This window comes from Macrotis lagotis, chromosome 2 (assembly GCF_037893015.1).
Source record: "Macrotis lagotis isolate mMagLag1 chromosome 2, bilby.v1.9.chrom.fasta, whole genome shotgun sequence".
In the NCBI taxonomy this organism is placed as follows: domain Eukaryota; kingdom Metazoa; phylum Chordata; class Mammalia; order Peramelemorphia; family Peramelidae; genus Macrotis; species Macrotis lagotis.
The window spans coordinates 96,449,898-96,463,865 of NC_133659.1; the positions used below are offsets into that span (position 1 = coordinate 96,449,898).

General features: G+C 34.9%; 1 protein-coding gene across 3 annotated transcripts in view; it reads left to right on the forward strand.

Annotated features, from left to right (window-relative positions):
• NEK7 (NIMA related kinase 7) overlaps nt 1-13,968 on the forward strand; it is a 190,550-nt gene that overhangs the window by 92,628 nt on the left and 83,954 nt on the right. For all 3 annotated transcript variants that reach the window (XM_074222291.1, XM_074222293.1, XM_074222292.1), the window contains one exon: nt 9,578-9,718. In XM_074222291.1, the coding sequence (XP_074078392.1) occupies nt 9,578-9,718 (141 nt within the window). The remainder of the gene's footprint in view (nt 1-9,577; nt 9,719-13,968) is intronic.

Here is a 13,968-nt window from a genome sequence, read left to right on the forward strand (position 1 = left end):
CTTGTGTTTCTTTTCCCAATTTTTCCATTTGATTTTTAAACTTTTAAACTCCTTCCTGATCTCTTCTAAGATGTCTTTCTGGGCTAGAGACCAATTCATGTTCTCCTCTGAAACTGTAGTCCTCTCTGGATGAGTATCTTTGACTTCAAGGCAGCATTCATTTCACCCTGCTTTCCCCTGGCCTTTCTTCATTTTGGGCCCTTTTACTAGGATTTTGTGTTGGGGGAGAATCTGGTTCACAGATTTTGGGTGTTAAGATCCCTAGGGACTTTGCTCACTGGGTTTCATAACTCCAAGAGAGCAGACCATTATGGGATACAAGAGATGTTATCTGGAATGTTTTGAGACCTTGATTAGTGGCCCCTCCCTAGGCAGAAAGCAGGATCTGGGTTATCCTTGAACAATGTGGACTGTGCCCTTGGGTTATATAGTTAATCTACTTAATCTTCAATCAGCTCTGGGGGAGATTGGTTGCTCACACCTGAGCCTGGGGTAGGGGAGGGACTGTTACTGTGTTTGTTTTGTGAAGAGTCACTTTCTCCTACAAGAATGGGGGAGACTCCACTGAAAATAAAGGATATCCAGCCCTGGTCTTCCAGGCCAGCCAAACTGACCAGATCAATGTCAAGCCATGGTGCTGGAGCTCTCCCTTCTACCCTGCACACCAACTAAGCTTCCACTGCTGTTCTCATATTATTTCCTGGGCCTTACCCCATTGCCCCTGTGCTCTCTGCTCTCTGCCCCTGGCTTACCCACACTCCCCTGGGACAGATCTTGTTGGGAGATGTTCTCCCTGGTTCTTTCCTAGTTTCTGTAGATCCAAATTCTTTTAAGAGGCTTGGTTTGTGTTAGTTCAGGGGGAAATCCAGGAGGGCTTAAGACAGTGCCTGGCTTCTCTCTGCCATCTTGTTAAGAAGTCTTCCCTTCCCATCATCTTATATATTAAGGGATCTCATACCACACATATATTCTTTACCTCAGGTACACTTGTAGTAGAAGAGAGAATTATAGACTTATTTATTGTGTACATTCAATAAAATCATCATATTTAAGACAAAAATATTTTCAATTGTTTGAAAAAAGAACTTATGCAAGGGAATAGCCTCCTTTGGGTTGATGCCTGCCTGCCTTCTTCTCTCCTTCTCTCCTTCTTTCTTTCTTTCCCTCCTTTCCTCCCTCTCTTCTTTCTTTCCTTCCTTTCTCATACACTACATATGTTTCTTCTCTTAGCTTGTATTCTACTTTCATTCTGTCTAGTTCCTACTGACTGAAACCCTTTAAATAATAAGACATAATAGAAATAATAATGAAGTTTCTGTAATGCTTTGAATTTATGGAACACATTACTTATTTTATCTCATTTGAGTGTCATAATAACCTTAAAAGATATATTCAACAGCTAGTATCTCCATTTTATAGTTGAGGAAACCGAGACTCAGAATATTAAGGGTGTTAGATTAAGGAATTTTTTCTGTTTGCTCCTACAAAATGACATGTTCACACTAACAAAATGAAACAAAAAAAGTATATTTAATAAAGTGATTATAAAACAGGTAGAAATAAATCAATTTTACAGCATAAGTAACCTTTAAGTCCCAATATAGTAAAAAGAAGAACAAAGCTTACATAAAGATAGATATTAAAAGAAAACATCACCAATTGGGGGAGCACCAACGTCTAAATCAACAGTGGCTGGGGATTTCTAAATCACAACCTTTCAGAGTCATGTTTGCGAAAATGTCCCAGGCTAAGTGTCCTTTCTATGGGCAAAACTTTGAGGGGCTGGCCAATGTTAGGGACTTTTAAGAGGTCCCAGACAAAAGTGGTACATTGTCAATAGGCTCATATAAGCTTTTTTTGGCACTTAACCAGGACATGTGAGGAGTCTGCGCATGACCATATGAAGAGTACATGCATGACCTGGGAAGACTCGCGGCCAAGGTTCTGAAATTAATTAAACATTTGAACCTCTGGGTGGCTAGCCAACCCTCCCAGGATTTAACCTCCAGGAATGGCTAGTTCATAAAGGGAATATTGGGCACAGGCAAAAACATCCAAATTCATGCAAAGGTGATAGGGTACCATGGGGGAACTAGCATATAGCCTTGCCCAGGATCAGAATGGGTATTAACACTTCAAAGGGATATACCTATTCAAAGTTAGGACTCAAACTCAGGACCAGCTTAGCCCTTCATGTCCTACAGTAGGTTATTCATCTATAAAAGAAAATTAAATGCTAATTCCAACCTAAAAAAAAATCCTTTTAGTAAAAGAACAAATTTCTTATTATATCTTAACTATTCAAGAGAAGAGTCTAGATATAAACCACACTGACAGGAGGAAAAATTCAAATTTACTGGTATTATTTGGTTTATATTGATGACTTTTGAGGACAATTTTGTACATTAACCTATTACAGTAAAATATTGCTTGTATGAAACTTAAAAACATGTCAAACTTGAAATTATTTATAAATAGAAAATTATTCATTTATTGTTTCTTGCTAACTTCTTTTAAATTGATTAGGGATTTCATCTTCCTTTATCAGCTTTAAAGGGTTCAACAAAGTGTATGTAGATTCTGGGAAGGTAAAAGCTTCAGAATTTCTGGTCAGAGCAGAAGCAATTGCTACTGATTTGGGGGGGGGGGGTGAGGGGGGATGAGACTAGATTAAAGAAGCCTACTTCTGCCTCATTTCTTTCTTACCTAGCCTCAAATATTGAATGGAAGCTGCCTCAGTCAATCTGAGAGCTTTTAAAGACCCTAGCTTAAAAAGACCAAAGTCTCCCACTGCATCCAGGGCCATCTCCAGTCATCCTGATGATTTCAAGCTGGCCACTTTCTCCAGGAGAAACTGAGGCTGCCTCCCTTCATGTCATGATATCACATCCTTGATATCTTGTTTCTCTTCAAGAATGAAGAGCAAATAACTACCATACATCTATATTATATGTGTATGTTTGTATGTATATACACATGCACATACACACATATATATGTTTACATTTATATAAATTAAATCTTCAGAATTAAATATTTTTGCAAAAGCTTAATGTAATTATTAAAATGTTTGTAAAACTTCTTTAATGGCTTCAAATGAAGGAAGACCTGAAACCTACACAAGCCTTTTTTTTTTTTTAAGTATTATGGTAGATAGGCCCTGTAGTAGTTGAAAATGTGCAGCTATGTTACTTCCCATGTCATCTATCCACATCTAAATTGTGTGACAGAACAAGGGAGCAGATGAGACAAGCTGTCACTCATCTACACTACCCCTTGAAGAAAGGCTATGGGGGTGGGGGGAAGATGCCGCAAATGGGCTGTGAAGTTTACATACTCTGCCCACTGTTAAACAGATTATGTCTAATGAAGTGTCTAATGCTCAGGCCATATCAACCTAATCCTTGGTGGCAGTTCATCCTTCAACTGCCAAAAAATACCGCCTTCTAGCCCTCTCTGGCCACTCTGGCCGCCAAACACAGGGAGGTGCCCAGTCTTAATAAACCAAGACAGTGTGTGATCTGACATGCAAATGTAGGTCATTGCATATGTAAATGTGTGATTACAAACCTGAATGCCAAAACACATTAGTGAGACTTTGCTCTCAGCATGTGGTTGTCATATTACTTTAGTACTTCACGCTAATATTTGTCATATTATTGTACAGACAGAAGATAATTCCCAATGCATATTGAAAATATATGGAACTTGTATTATATAGATTATTTGAGAGAACTGTATTTTTGTTTTTTTAGATTGCCAAGTCACAATTGAAAGAATGGCCTTAAGTCTGATTACTTGCTAAGTGAAAGGATATTTTTGTTTATATGTTTATTTTGTTGAATAAGATCTGGCCCTGAAGCTATTGGACCATTTTACCAAATTTTAAATACTTAAGTTTTTTTAGTGGTTAGAGTGGGTTTTGAAAAGTAATCCTTTGTTTAATATTTATTATAAACTTTAAAAATTTCACAAGTGTGAGTAATAGTTGTGAAAACACATGATGTAAATTATATAAATATATAAAATAAATGTGTATACAGCATATACAAAATAAAATATAATATATAAATATAATCATAAATATTGTCCCTGAAATGTTATTGTTATTTATGGATTCCTCTTTCTTAAATATACATTGGTTTGTTACAAGTGGAATTCATTAGCAAATCCACCTTAATGCCTGTAAATCCATTTTAAACAAAAGGCATTTTCAGTATATAGTTTTTATGTTGATCATATTTTTGTATTATTATTTTTTATCAAGTTATAAAGTGTGACATTTAAGACTTAGAGTCAGTAAGACTTGGGTTCAAGTCTCTGACATATACTGTCTTTGAACCTGTACAAATCACTTAACACTTAACAAAACAAGTAACACTTAACCTCTCAGTGTTCTATGACTCTTAAAGTCTTTAAATTGCAAAGAAAGCACTGATCTATGTTAAAGGAGTTTTTCACCTTGGAATTCTCTAGAATTATTCCTTACTCTATGAAAATAAACAGTATGATTAAGTATTTTAGCAATTGTTAGAAGTTATCAGATTTATATATCCATGATGCCAAATGAAATCATATAACATAGGCGACTAATAGTTAAATTCAACAAGTATTAAGTGGCTGCTATGTACTTAATAGTGGTTCAGTGGATAGTGTTAGGCCTGGGGTAAGAAAAACTTGAGTTCAAATTCAGCCTCAAACAGTTACTTGTTGTGACTCTTGTTGAATTTAACCTCTGTTTGCCTTAATCCAGTAAAGAAGGAAATGACAAACCATTCATATCTGCCAAGAAAATCCCCTATGGACAGGTCATAAATAGTAGGACATAACCAAACAACAGCAGCAACAATATATAAGTCAACATGACTAAGACTAAAATTCTACCTGATTTTGTTGACATAGATTTGAATACTCAAATTGAATTACATATCCAGTTACATTTTTTTCAAAAAAATTTTGTCTTTATATTGATTTTCAAGGAAAAATGTTTTCATTGTTTTCCTTTATTTGAAATTGCAAATGATGGAAAAGCATTAAATAAATAATAATTACTTTTAACTAATATTTTTGCTATTTGTATTGTATTTGAAACCCCCCCCTTGAGTATTTCAGAAAATTGAGAATAATAAGACTCAAACTTGAAAAATGATTTATGAGGACATATATAAACTCTTATACTTCAAAATTTCATCTGCATAGGTTTAGACTAGGGGAGCCATCAAATTCATGTTAGAATGTGATAAAAGACCTAGGAATTTTAGTCAGCTGCAAACTTAATTAATATTACTAATGAAGTAAATGCAACCTTAAGGTATATTAGTAGAGGGTTAGTGTCCAGATTAAGAGAAGGAAAATTCCAAATAGTTTATGCAGTGAAATTACATTTTTATATTAGACTTAGTTCTCAGCTTTTAGTTCTCTCTTTAAGGAAGGACACTGTAAAACTTGGATATATCTGGAAGAGTGTGATTAGGATAATTAAAGGTTTAGGTTGAAAGAAAAACTGCGGGTGCTTATTCTGATAAAGAGAAGATTAGCAGGATATTTCATGTTGAAGATGAACTGGAATTATGTATAGGACTAATGAAAGGAATTTGGAGGAAAGCAGATTGCAGTAAAATATAACAAAGACTCATACATGTCACAAATGAGGCCATTTACCATGAATTCCTTCAGTTGTCTTCTTTATTTCCAGTGTTTTCTGCCACTAATTCCTCCTTCACTGCTTTCTCATATATGATAGCCTTATTCTTTACTTCTCTATCAGCCCATTCATCCTGTCTCTTCCAACAGATTGCCTCCTTTGTCATCCTCACTGTTATTTATTTTCAGTCTTTCTCCTATTTCATTTCCTACAAACATGTTCATTTCTTGCCCTCCCTGAAAAAGCCTCACTTGATCTTTCCAATCCTGCTGTTATCCCAGTTATTTTCTTTTCTTTTGAGGCTGAACTCCTGATTTTTCTAATGATCTCTTAGTGACCATATCCAATGACCTTTTCTCAGTCCTCATTATCCTGAACTTCTCTGCAGCCTTTGACATTGTTGATCACTTTCTCTTCCTTGATACTCTCTTTTATTTAGGTTTTTGGGTTATTGTTTTCTCCTGGGTTTCTTCTAGCTATCTGACTGCTCCTTCTCTGTCTCCTTTTGTTTGATCTTCCTTCTAAACTGGTTCTCTTCTGGATCCTCTTCTTTTCCCTGTGATCTTATCAGCTCCCATGATTTAATTACCATCTCTATGCTGATGATTCTCAAATCTTCTTCTTCCCCAATCTCTCTTGCTGACCTCCAGTCTTTTATCTCCAACTGCTTTTCTGGCATCTTGAGCTGGATGTCCAGTGACATCTGAAACTCAATATATCCAAAACAGAACTCATATCTTTACCTTTCCTACTACTATAAAAGTAACACCATCCTTTGAGTGTCATTTCTTAGACTCATAACCCCTGGAAGTTATCCAGGATATCTCATCATCTTTCACATTCCAGCTCCCATTTCCAAGCAGTGACGAGACCTATTGGTTTCACCTTTTCAGTATTTCCTGAATAAGCTTCCTTCTCTTTTCTAACACCAGCAATACAACAACCTGCTAGTGGGTCTGTCTGTCTCAAGTCTCTTCTTCACTCCAATTCCTTCTTCCAGTCATCAAAGTGATTTTCCTAAAACTGCAAGTCTAAGTACATTACTCCCCCACTCAATAAACTTCAGTGGCTTCCTATTGTCTCCAGGAGCAAATTCAAAATGCTATGTTTGTCATGCAGGGCCCTTCATAATCTAGTCCCTTCCTACCTCTTACAACTTTTGTTGTTGTTATTGTTTATTCATTCAGTTGTGTTAGACTTTATATAAATAACCTTAACTTAAATAATACTTTATGTTCATAACCTCATGAACATTGTCCATGGGGTTTTCTTGGCAAAGATCTTGGAGTGGTTCACCATCCTTCTTCACTATGTCCCCATTTTTTACATGCATGTAAGAAACTGAAGTAGATAGGGACTAAGTGACTTGCCTGGGATCACATAGTTTGTATCTTAGGTCATATTTGAATTCAGATCTTATAATTTCTTAATAGCCTACTGACCTTCTTGGTTTCTTTTAATGGCCAACTAAAATTCGCTCTTCTACTGGAAGCCTTTCTCAATCTCTCCCAGTGACTTCCTCTGACAATTATTTCCTTTTTATATGACCTCTGAAGGAAGGGACTGGCCCTTGCCTCTTTTTGTATCCCTCTGGTGCTTAGTATAGTGTCTATTTTATAGTTTCTATAAATGTTTACTGAATTGAAGTTATCCAACTAATCAGTCATTCCAAGGGCATTACAGGGTAAAAATGGAAAGAGGACTACAAATAGAGGAAAAATGGAAAATTTTTCCAAAAACAACTTTTCTACCTAAAGGTTAGTAGAACTACAACACTTAACTTTGATATCACAGTTCCTAAGATCATTAGAGGAGATAAAAATGTAGCTAGAGAGAAAAAAAGACATGAAAAACCACTAGATTGGCCCACATATATGAGTTTTGGAAGTTACAAGCAGGCATTTGAAAAGATGATTCAGGAATAAGCATCTTTACCATCTTACAATTAACTGAAAGATATAGAAAAAATAAGAACCCTGTTCTTTTTTTTTGATTAGGAAAAAAATTTAAATTGGAGCAAATTGTCTCCTTACAGGCTCTTTTATAACATAGATTCTCTTTTCTATAATCAAGTTTCAAGATTCCTTGGGAAAAAATCTACTAGCTCTCTTTAATGACCATCTGATAAATATTAGGTAAAGTATAAAACAGAATGCTTGTTCAGTTGTTTAGAGTAGTTTTGACTCCTTGTGAGTGCATTTGGTATTTTTCTGGCAGAGAGACTGGAGTGGTTTGTCATTTCCTTCTCCAGGTCATTTTGCAGAAGAGGATACTGAGGCAAACAGGGTTAAGTGATTTGTTTTGGTTCACTCAGTTGTTAAGTGTCTGAGGCTGGATTTGAACTGAAGTATTCCCTAACTCCAGGGCTAGCATTCTTATGCATTGCATCACTTGGTTGCCCTAAAATCCGGGCACTGTCTCCTATAATCACTTCTTGGAGAGATGGCAGAGATATAATGCAGAGATAATGGTGAAGTCCTCCAGATGCTTCTGTTTTTAAATAATGATAGGGCAGATTACATCAAGCTCCTTTGGGGCAAATGACTGACAAAGTGGATAGAGTAATGGACTTAGAGTCAGGAGAACTTGAGTTCAGATGCAGCCTCAGAAACTTCCCAGCTGTGTGACACTGGACAAGTCCCTTAATATCTGCTAGCCTCAATTTCCTCATCTGCAAAATAGGGATCATAATAGCACCTGCCATCTAAGGTTGCTGTGAGGAACAAGTAAGATATTTTTCAAATGCTTAACACAGAACCTGGCTCCTTGGGGGTGCTCTGGAAATGTTAAATATTAGCTGTGACTCTTATTGAAGAGATCTGTAATTCACTTAGAGTTTGGCTAATTTATGATTAATGTCTGTGGTCTAGATTTCACTGTGATTTTAGTTGGGCATCTTGTGGAGACTGTCCAACAGGATGTTAGAGCAGAAAGAATGAATGGACAGTTAACTAGATCCAAAGTTGAAAAGGAAAAGAGTCGAGATTGTTTTTGGGAAATTACAAATCTCCCAAGAAAACAAATACTCATCTTTTCAACATAAGTAATATTTACTGGTATTGGTTGCTGTATGGAAACAAGACCCAGAATACCACTATCTTAGTGATTCATGATGTGGTTAACTGTATCTCATAACCAAAAGTAACTTCAAAGAAGAAGAGGAGAAAAGGAGACTCAAAGAATTTATTTCAGGAAAAGATGGATTTGTGTTTCTACTTGTGCCTTAGTGATATTGGGAAAAGAGCAAAGAAAGCCTGCAGAATCTTGAACCTGTGTCAAACTTTTTTGGAGAATAGTTGCACAGGATGGGTTGACATGGATAAGTAAAGATCAGCATGTTTGGAGGGAATTCCTGAATCAGTGAGAATAGAGAGCCGTTTGAATATTTTGAGTATATTTTCAGTATAAGGATGAAATAGCCAGTAGAGCTATCCAAAGATAAAAATAGGATCTTCCTTATGTAGTCAGTTTTGTCACTAGAAATGCTCATGTAGGAACTTGAAGACAATTTGTCAAGCATCACATATTGGAAATTCTTGTATTTGATAGAATGTTGGATTACATAATTTATAAATTGTCAAAAAAAGAGTACTGTTATATAGGGCAGAATTATTTTATATCCTTTGAATTGGGATATATCACTTGGATTATATATTATATGAAGCTGTATCATTGACTTTTCTTTTGCTGTCTGTCACAGGAATGCAGATCCTGGGCCACATGTGGTCCACAGGGTGAATTTTATGTGGCCTGCCTCTGAATTTACTAAATACCTTAGTAAATAAAGCCGAACTATTGCAGAACTCTCACTAAAATGGCAAATCCAAATATATTGTCTTTTGTTCCAATAAAAACTTTTAAAAGTAAGGTTGGACAGTTCTGATGTATGATACAGTTTAAAACTTTTTTTTCCTCTTTTCTTTTAAATTATAGAAGGCCTTACGACCTGATATGGGCTATAATACATTAGCCAATTTTCGAATAGAAAAGAAGATTGGCCGAGGACAGTTCAGTGAAGTTTATAGAGCAGCCTGTCTCTTGGATGCAGTCCCAGTGGCTTTAAAAAAGGTGCAGGTAAGATATTTTAAAATATTAATATTAAGTTATTACATATGAATAAGAATCAAAATTCAAACTTTGAAACTCAGAGTTGAATTTTATGTATATATATATATATAAAATATATATATATATATATTATATATATATAAAGAAAAGCAAGGGATATATAATAGATCTCCAGTTTCATGGGCAATTCTCTTTTTTCTATTTAACAATGCATATGCAAATGCTCATTCTTTTGATAGTTGATAAGTTCAGAGTAAAAATTAAAATTTAAAGGTAATTAGTATTTAACTTTTTTGGAAATCTCATTTTTGTCATAAAGGATAAAATTACTATTTAATTTGGAATATTGAAAAAGTATGAAATGGTATACTGCTTCTTTGATGAACCCCAATTACTTTTATACAAAGACTATTGCCCTTGTAGATTGTGGCCCTGTTGCCTATTCCTGTTTTATAGTTTCTATGCATTTTTTCCCCTAAAATAAATTTTCCATTAAGGATTTATTGATAGGCTGGAACCCAACTTCTTATTCTTCTTATCTCTTGGGCAATAAGTTATATCATGACCGCCTGTCTTGAGTATGTCATTCTCATGATGAGATTGTCCTGTTTTTGGTCATATGCTGCTGTCATCTACTTTGGTTTCTTCCCTTTTAATTTTAATTGTAACATGTAGCAACTTTCTTAAAATTATTCTGTATCTTTCCACGAATAAACTTTTAATCTATCATTTCAGCTATTCTCATATCATCTCAAAGGAGATTTGTAAAGCTCTTATTAGCATAGTACCAGGCTCATAGTGGACACTTCATGAGTGCTTTTCCCCCCCTCCTTTTTTGAGATCATCTTGGACCTTGATTTGTGGCCACATAATGATACTAGGAACAGATTGCTGTTGAGAATATGGACTTTAAGCAATTCTTTGGAATCATTGAATTCATCTCACAGTTTCTTGAGGACAGGTACTTCTGATTAGCGGAGGGCCTGTCACATCATAGGCACTTAAATGTATCTTCTGTGAAACTAGTTTATCTGCAGTAAATATATTTCCCTCTTTAACATCTCACTGATATCATTATTTGGGGGTTTTCTGTGCAAAACTACTGCTGTAAATGCCTTTTCTATACAGTCATTTTGATTTCAATGATTTGATCTTTGAGGAGAGTCTTCATGACTGTACATTGTTCTTCTGAAACAGTGACTACAGTGAATCCATATTTAGTATTTTTTCCTAATTTATTATCAGTTGTATAGTTGTAAACCTATCATCTAATGCAGAAAATATAAATTATGAAAGCCTCAGTATTTTCCTCTATTGAGGAAGCTAGGTGGTATGGTAAATAGAGTGCTAGACTTGGAATCAGGAAGACCTGAGTTGAAAATTTCCTGTGTGATTCTGGGCAAATGACTTAACCTTGACTGCTTCAGGTTCTCCATCTGTAAAATGGGAATAATAATAGTACCTAACACCCAGTGTTGTTACGAGAATAAAATGAAATAATATTTAGAAAACACTTTACAAAGTTTAAAGCATTAACATTATGAATGTTAGCTATCCATGATTATTTGATAAAGGTAAGAAAAAATTATATGTATATGAAATTACTGCCGTTTTCTTGGGATAATACCACAAAAATCTCTGATTGTAGAATGCATTCCCTCTTTAAAATATCAGAATATTTATATATTGTGTTGATTATAATGTAGATTTCTTTTTCCTGTGTCCCTTTCTATCTTCCTTTTTTGACTTTATTTTTTTAACTCTTCCTACCAGTCTCAGCTCACTGAATCATGAGATCTTTGGGTCCCAGTGTTGTTATGAAAACAGATCAATTTGAAAATTTTGATAAATGTTAGAATGTTATATCATTGTATGTTTAAGTTGTTGGGTTTTTTATTTTTTGACTGCCCAAAATTTATTAGCAAATTGCAAATGCCTTACTAAATAATGCTTTTTTGACTGACGGTATTCCTCCCAACTTTCATCTACAAATGCTCTGGGGGTCATAGGGCTTAATTGGATTGAAATCCAAGCCCAGCATATATTAGGTTTTTACACCTTATTTGCATTGAATAATTTCTGAGGCTTCTTATTCTCCTCTGTTGTCTTCCCATTATTTTATAAATAAACATATATTCAATGCCAGTGTTGCTCTTCTCTGTAATGTCTCTTTACTGAGGATATTAAGTAGTTTCTGAGTAATGCAGTTCCTGAACTTTTTTGCTCTTTATTTTATACTGATCATATTTCTTTAGAAAATGATTAAGGATCATAATAGCAGAGCTGAAAGTCAATTTAAAAGTTATTGAGTCCAACTTCTTTATTATGAAGTTGAGAAAAATGGGGCACAGAGAAATTAACTTCTTCAGGGTCAACAGTTTTTGTCTTTACATTTGCTTGATTTCTGAATGTATGCCTCACTTTCTTATCATACCATAAATGTAATAGAATTAAAAAAGAAATTCATCAAAACTAACCATCAAATCACTGGCAGTATATGTAGGTTTCACATGCATAGTTCCCCTTCTGCAAAAAAAGGAAGTCAAATCAAAGAAAAAGGGAAAAGATCTATATGCTATAATATTTATAGCAACTCTTTTGGGGGTTGACAAAGAATTGGAAATTGAGGGGTGTTTTCTTAGTTCAGCTTACTTCACTCTGCCTCAATTTGTATCATTAAAAGATTCATGATCTTTCAAACAGTCGTTAAATATAGCTTAGCAATTACCACTTATATCAGTACCTTAGGATGTAGTTCTTCTGGGTTAAGAGACTTGAGTGATTCAAAGGTAAGAGAGTATCCCCCCCTTTTCCTTGCTTATCTTGATTTTCAGTTTCCTGTTATTCCTCTTCCCTCCCCATCCCCTTCTCCCCCCCCCCCTTTTTTTTGTTTCATCATTTTCAACCCAGTGTAGACAGTTCAGGATGTGTCCTTCTCTTTGATCTATTATTCTAGGAGAAAATAGCCTGTTTTTGTTGATGACAGAATTCCATACTAGTCTCAAGTTTTTCCAAACTAGTAGTCCTGACACAAGAACTTAGAGCAACCTATGAGATCATTAAAAATCTTTGGAAGTAGGAGAAAGTGCAACTTCATCAAAGCTAAACTAGGGAATAATTATTCAAGAAGTTTATCAATAAGCAAGTATATATTGAGTTTCTATTGTTCATCCAGCAGAATTATATACTGGGGACACATATTAATCCAACCCAACCCTCACCCCCCCAAAAAAAAAAGTATAGCTAGTTTCTGTCCTTATGGGACTTGCAGTGGAATTGGATAAACCATTTGAAAGCATTAAAATAAAGTGAAAATCTGCAGTGTTTAAAGAGAAAGATCATTGTAGTTTTGAATAGTTAGAAAAAGCTTTATATAGAAAGCAAAACTTTAACTAGGCTATGAATGCTGAGTTCTTACAGAAAGAAGGTAGTGCAGTAACAATAACATGATGAGAGTGATATTTAACTATCCATAGATAGTCAAATTAGAAAAATGAGAGTTGTTATCAACAATCCAGGTGTTAGGGTACAATTAAAATAACAAAATAACAAATTAAAATAATTTTTGAAACTAAATAATTGGGAGTGGCTAGGTGGCATAGTGGATAAAAGCACCGGCCTTGGAGTCAGGAGTACTTGGGTTCAAATCTGGCCTCAGACACTTAATAATTACCTAGCTGTGTGGTCTTGGGCAAGCCACTTAACCCCATTTGCCTTGCAAAAAAACCCCCCTAAAATAAAAAAAAGAAACTGAATAATTGGAAAAGTGCTGGATTTAGAATAATATGTTAGAATCCCACTTCTGCTTACTTAATTTCCTATATTACTTTAGAGAAGTCTTTTACCCTCTCTATAAAATGAAGGACCTGTAAAAAAAAAAAAGAACCAGTATGGCTTCATCATATTAATAAAAAAAAGAAAGAATAGCTTGCATTTGATATGATGCTTTAAGCCTTAGAAAATGTTTTCAAATATTATCTCATTTTCACAAAAAAAACCTTTGTAGGAGTTATTGTTATTATCCTTATTTTATAGGTGAAAAGACTGGTAGAATTTGATTTGGCCAGTCACATAAGTTTAGTGTCTGAGTCTAGATTGTATCTCAGGCAGGTCCTGTGCCCCACCTACCTGTCGTCTCATTCCTTTAGTGACAAGTTCATGCCACACTAATCTTCCTTCCTTTTTTTGATACAGTTTGTCTAGTCTTTAACAAAGCATTCATTCATTCCTCATACTTGTGAACAAGGTCTATTTAG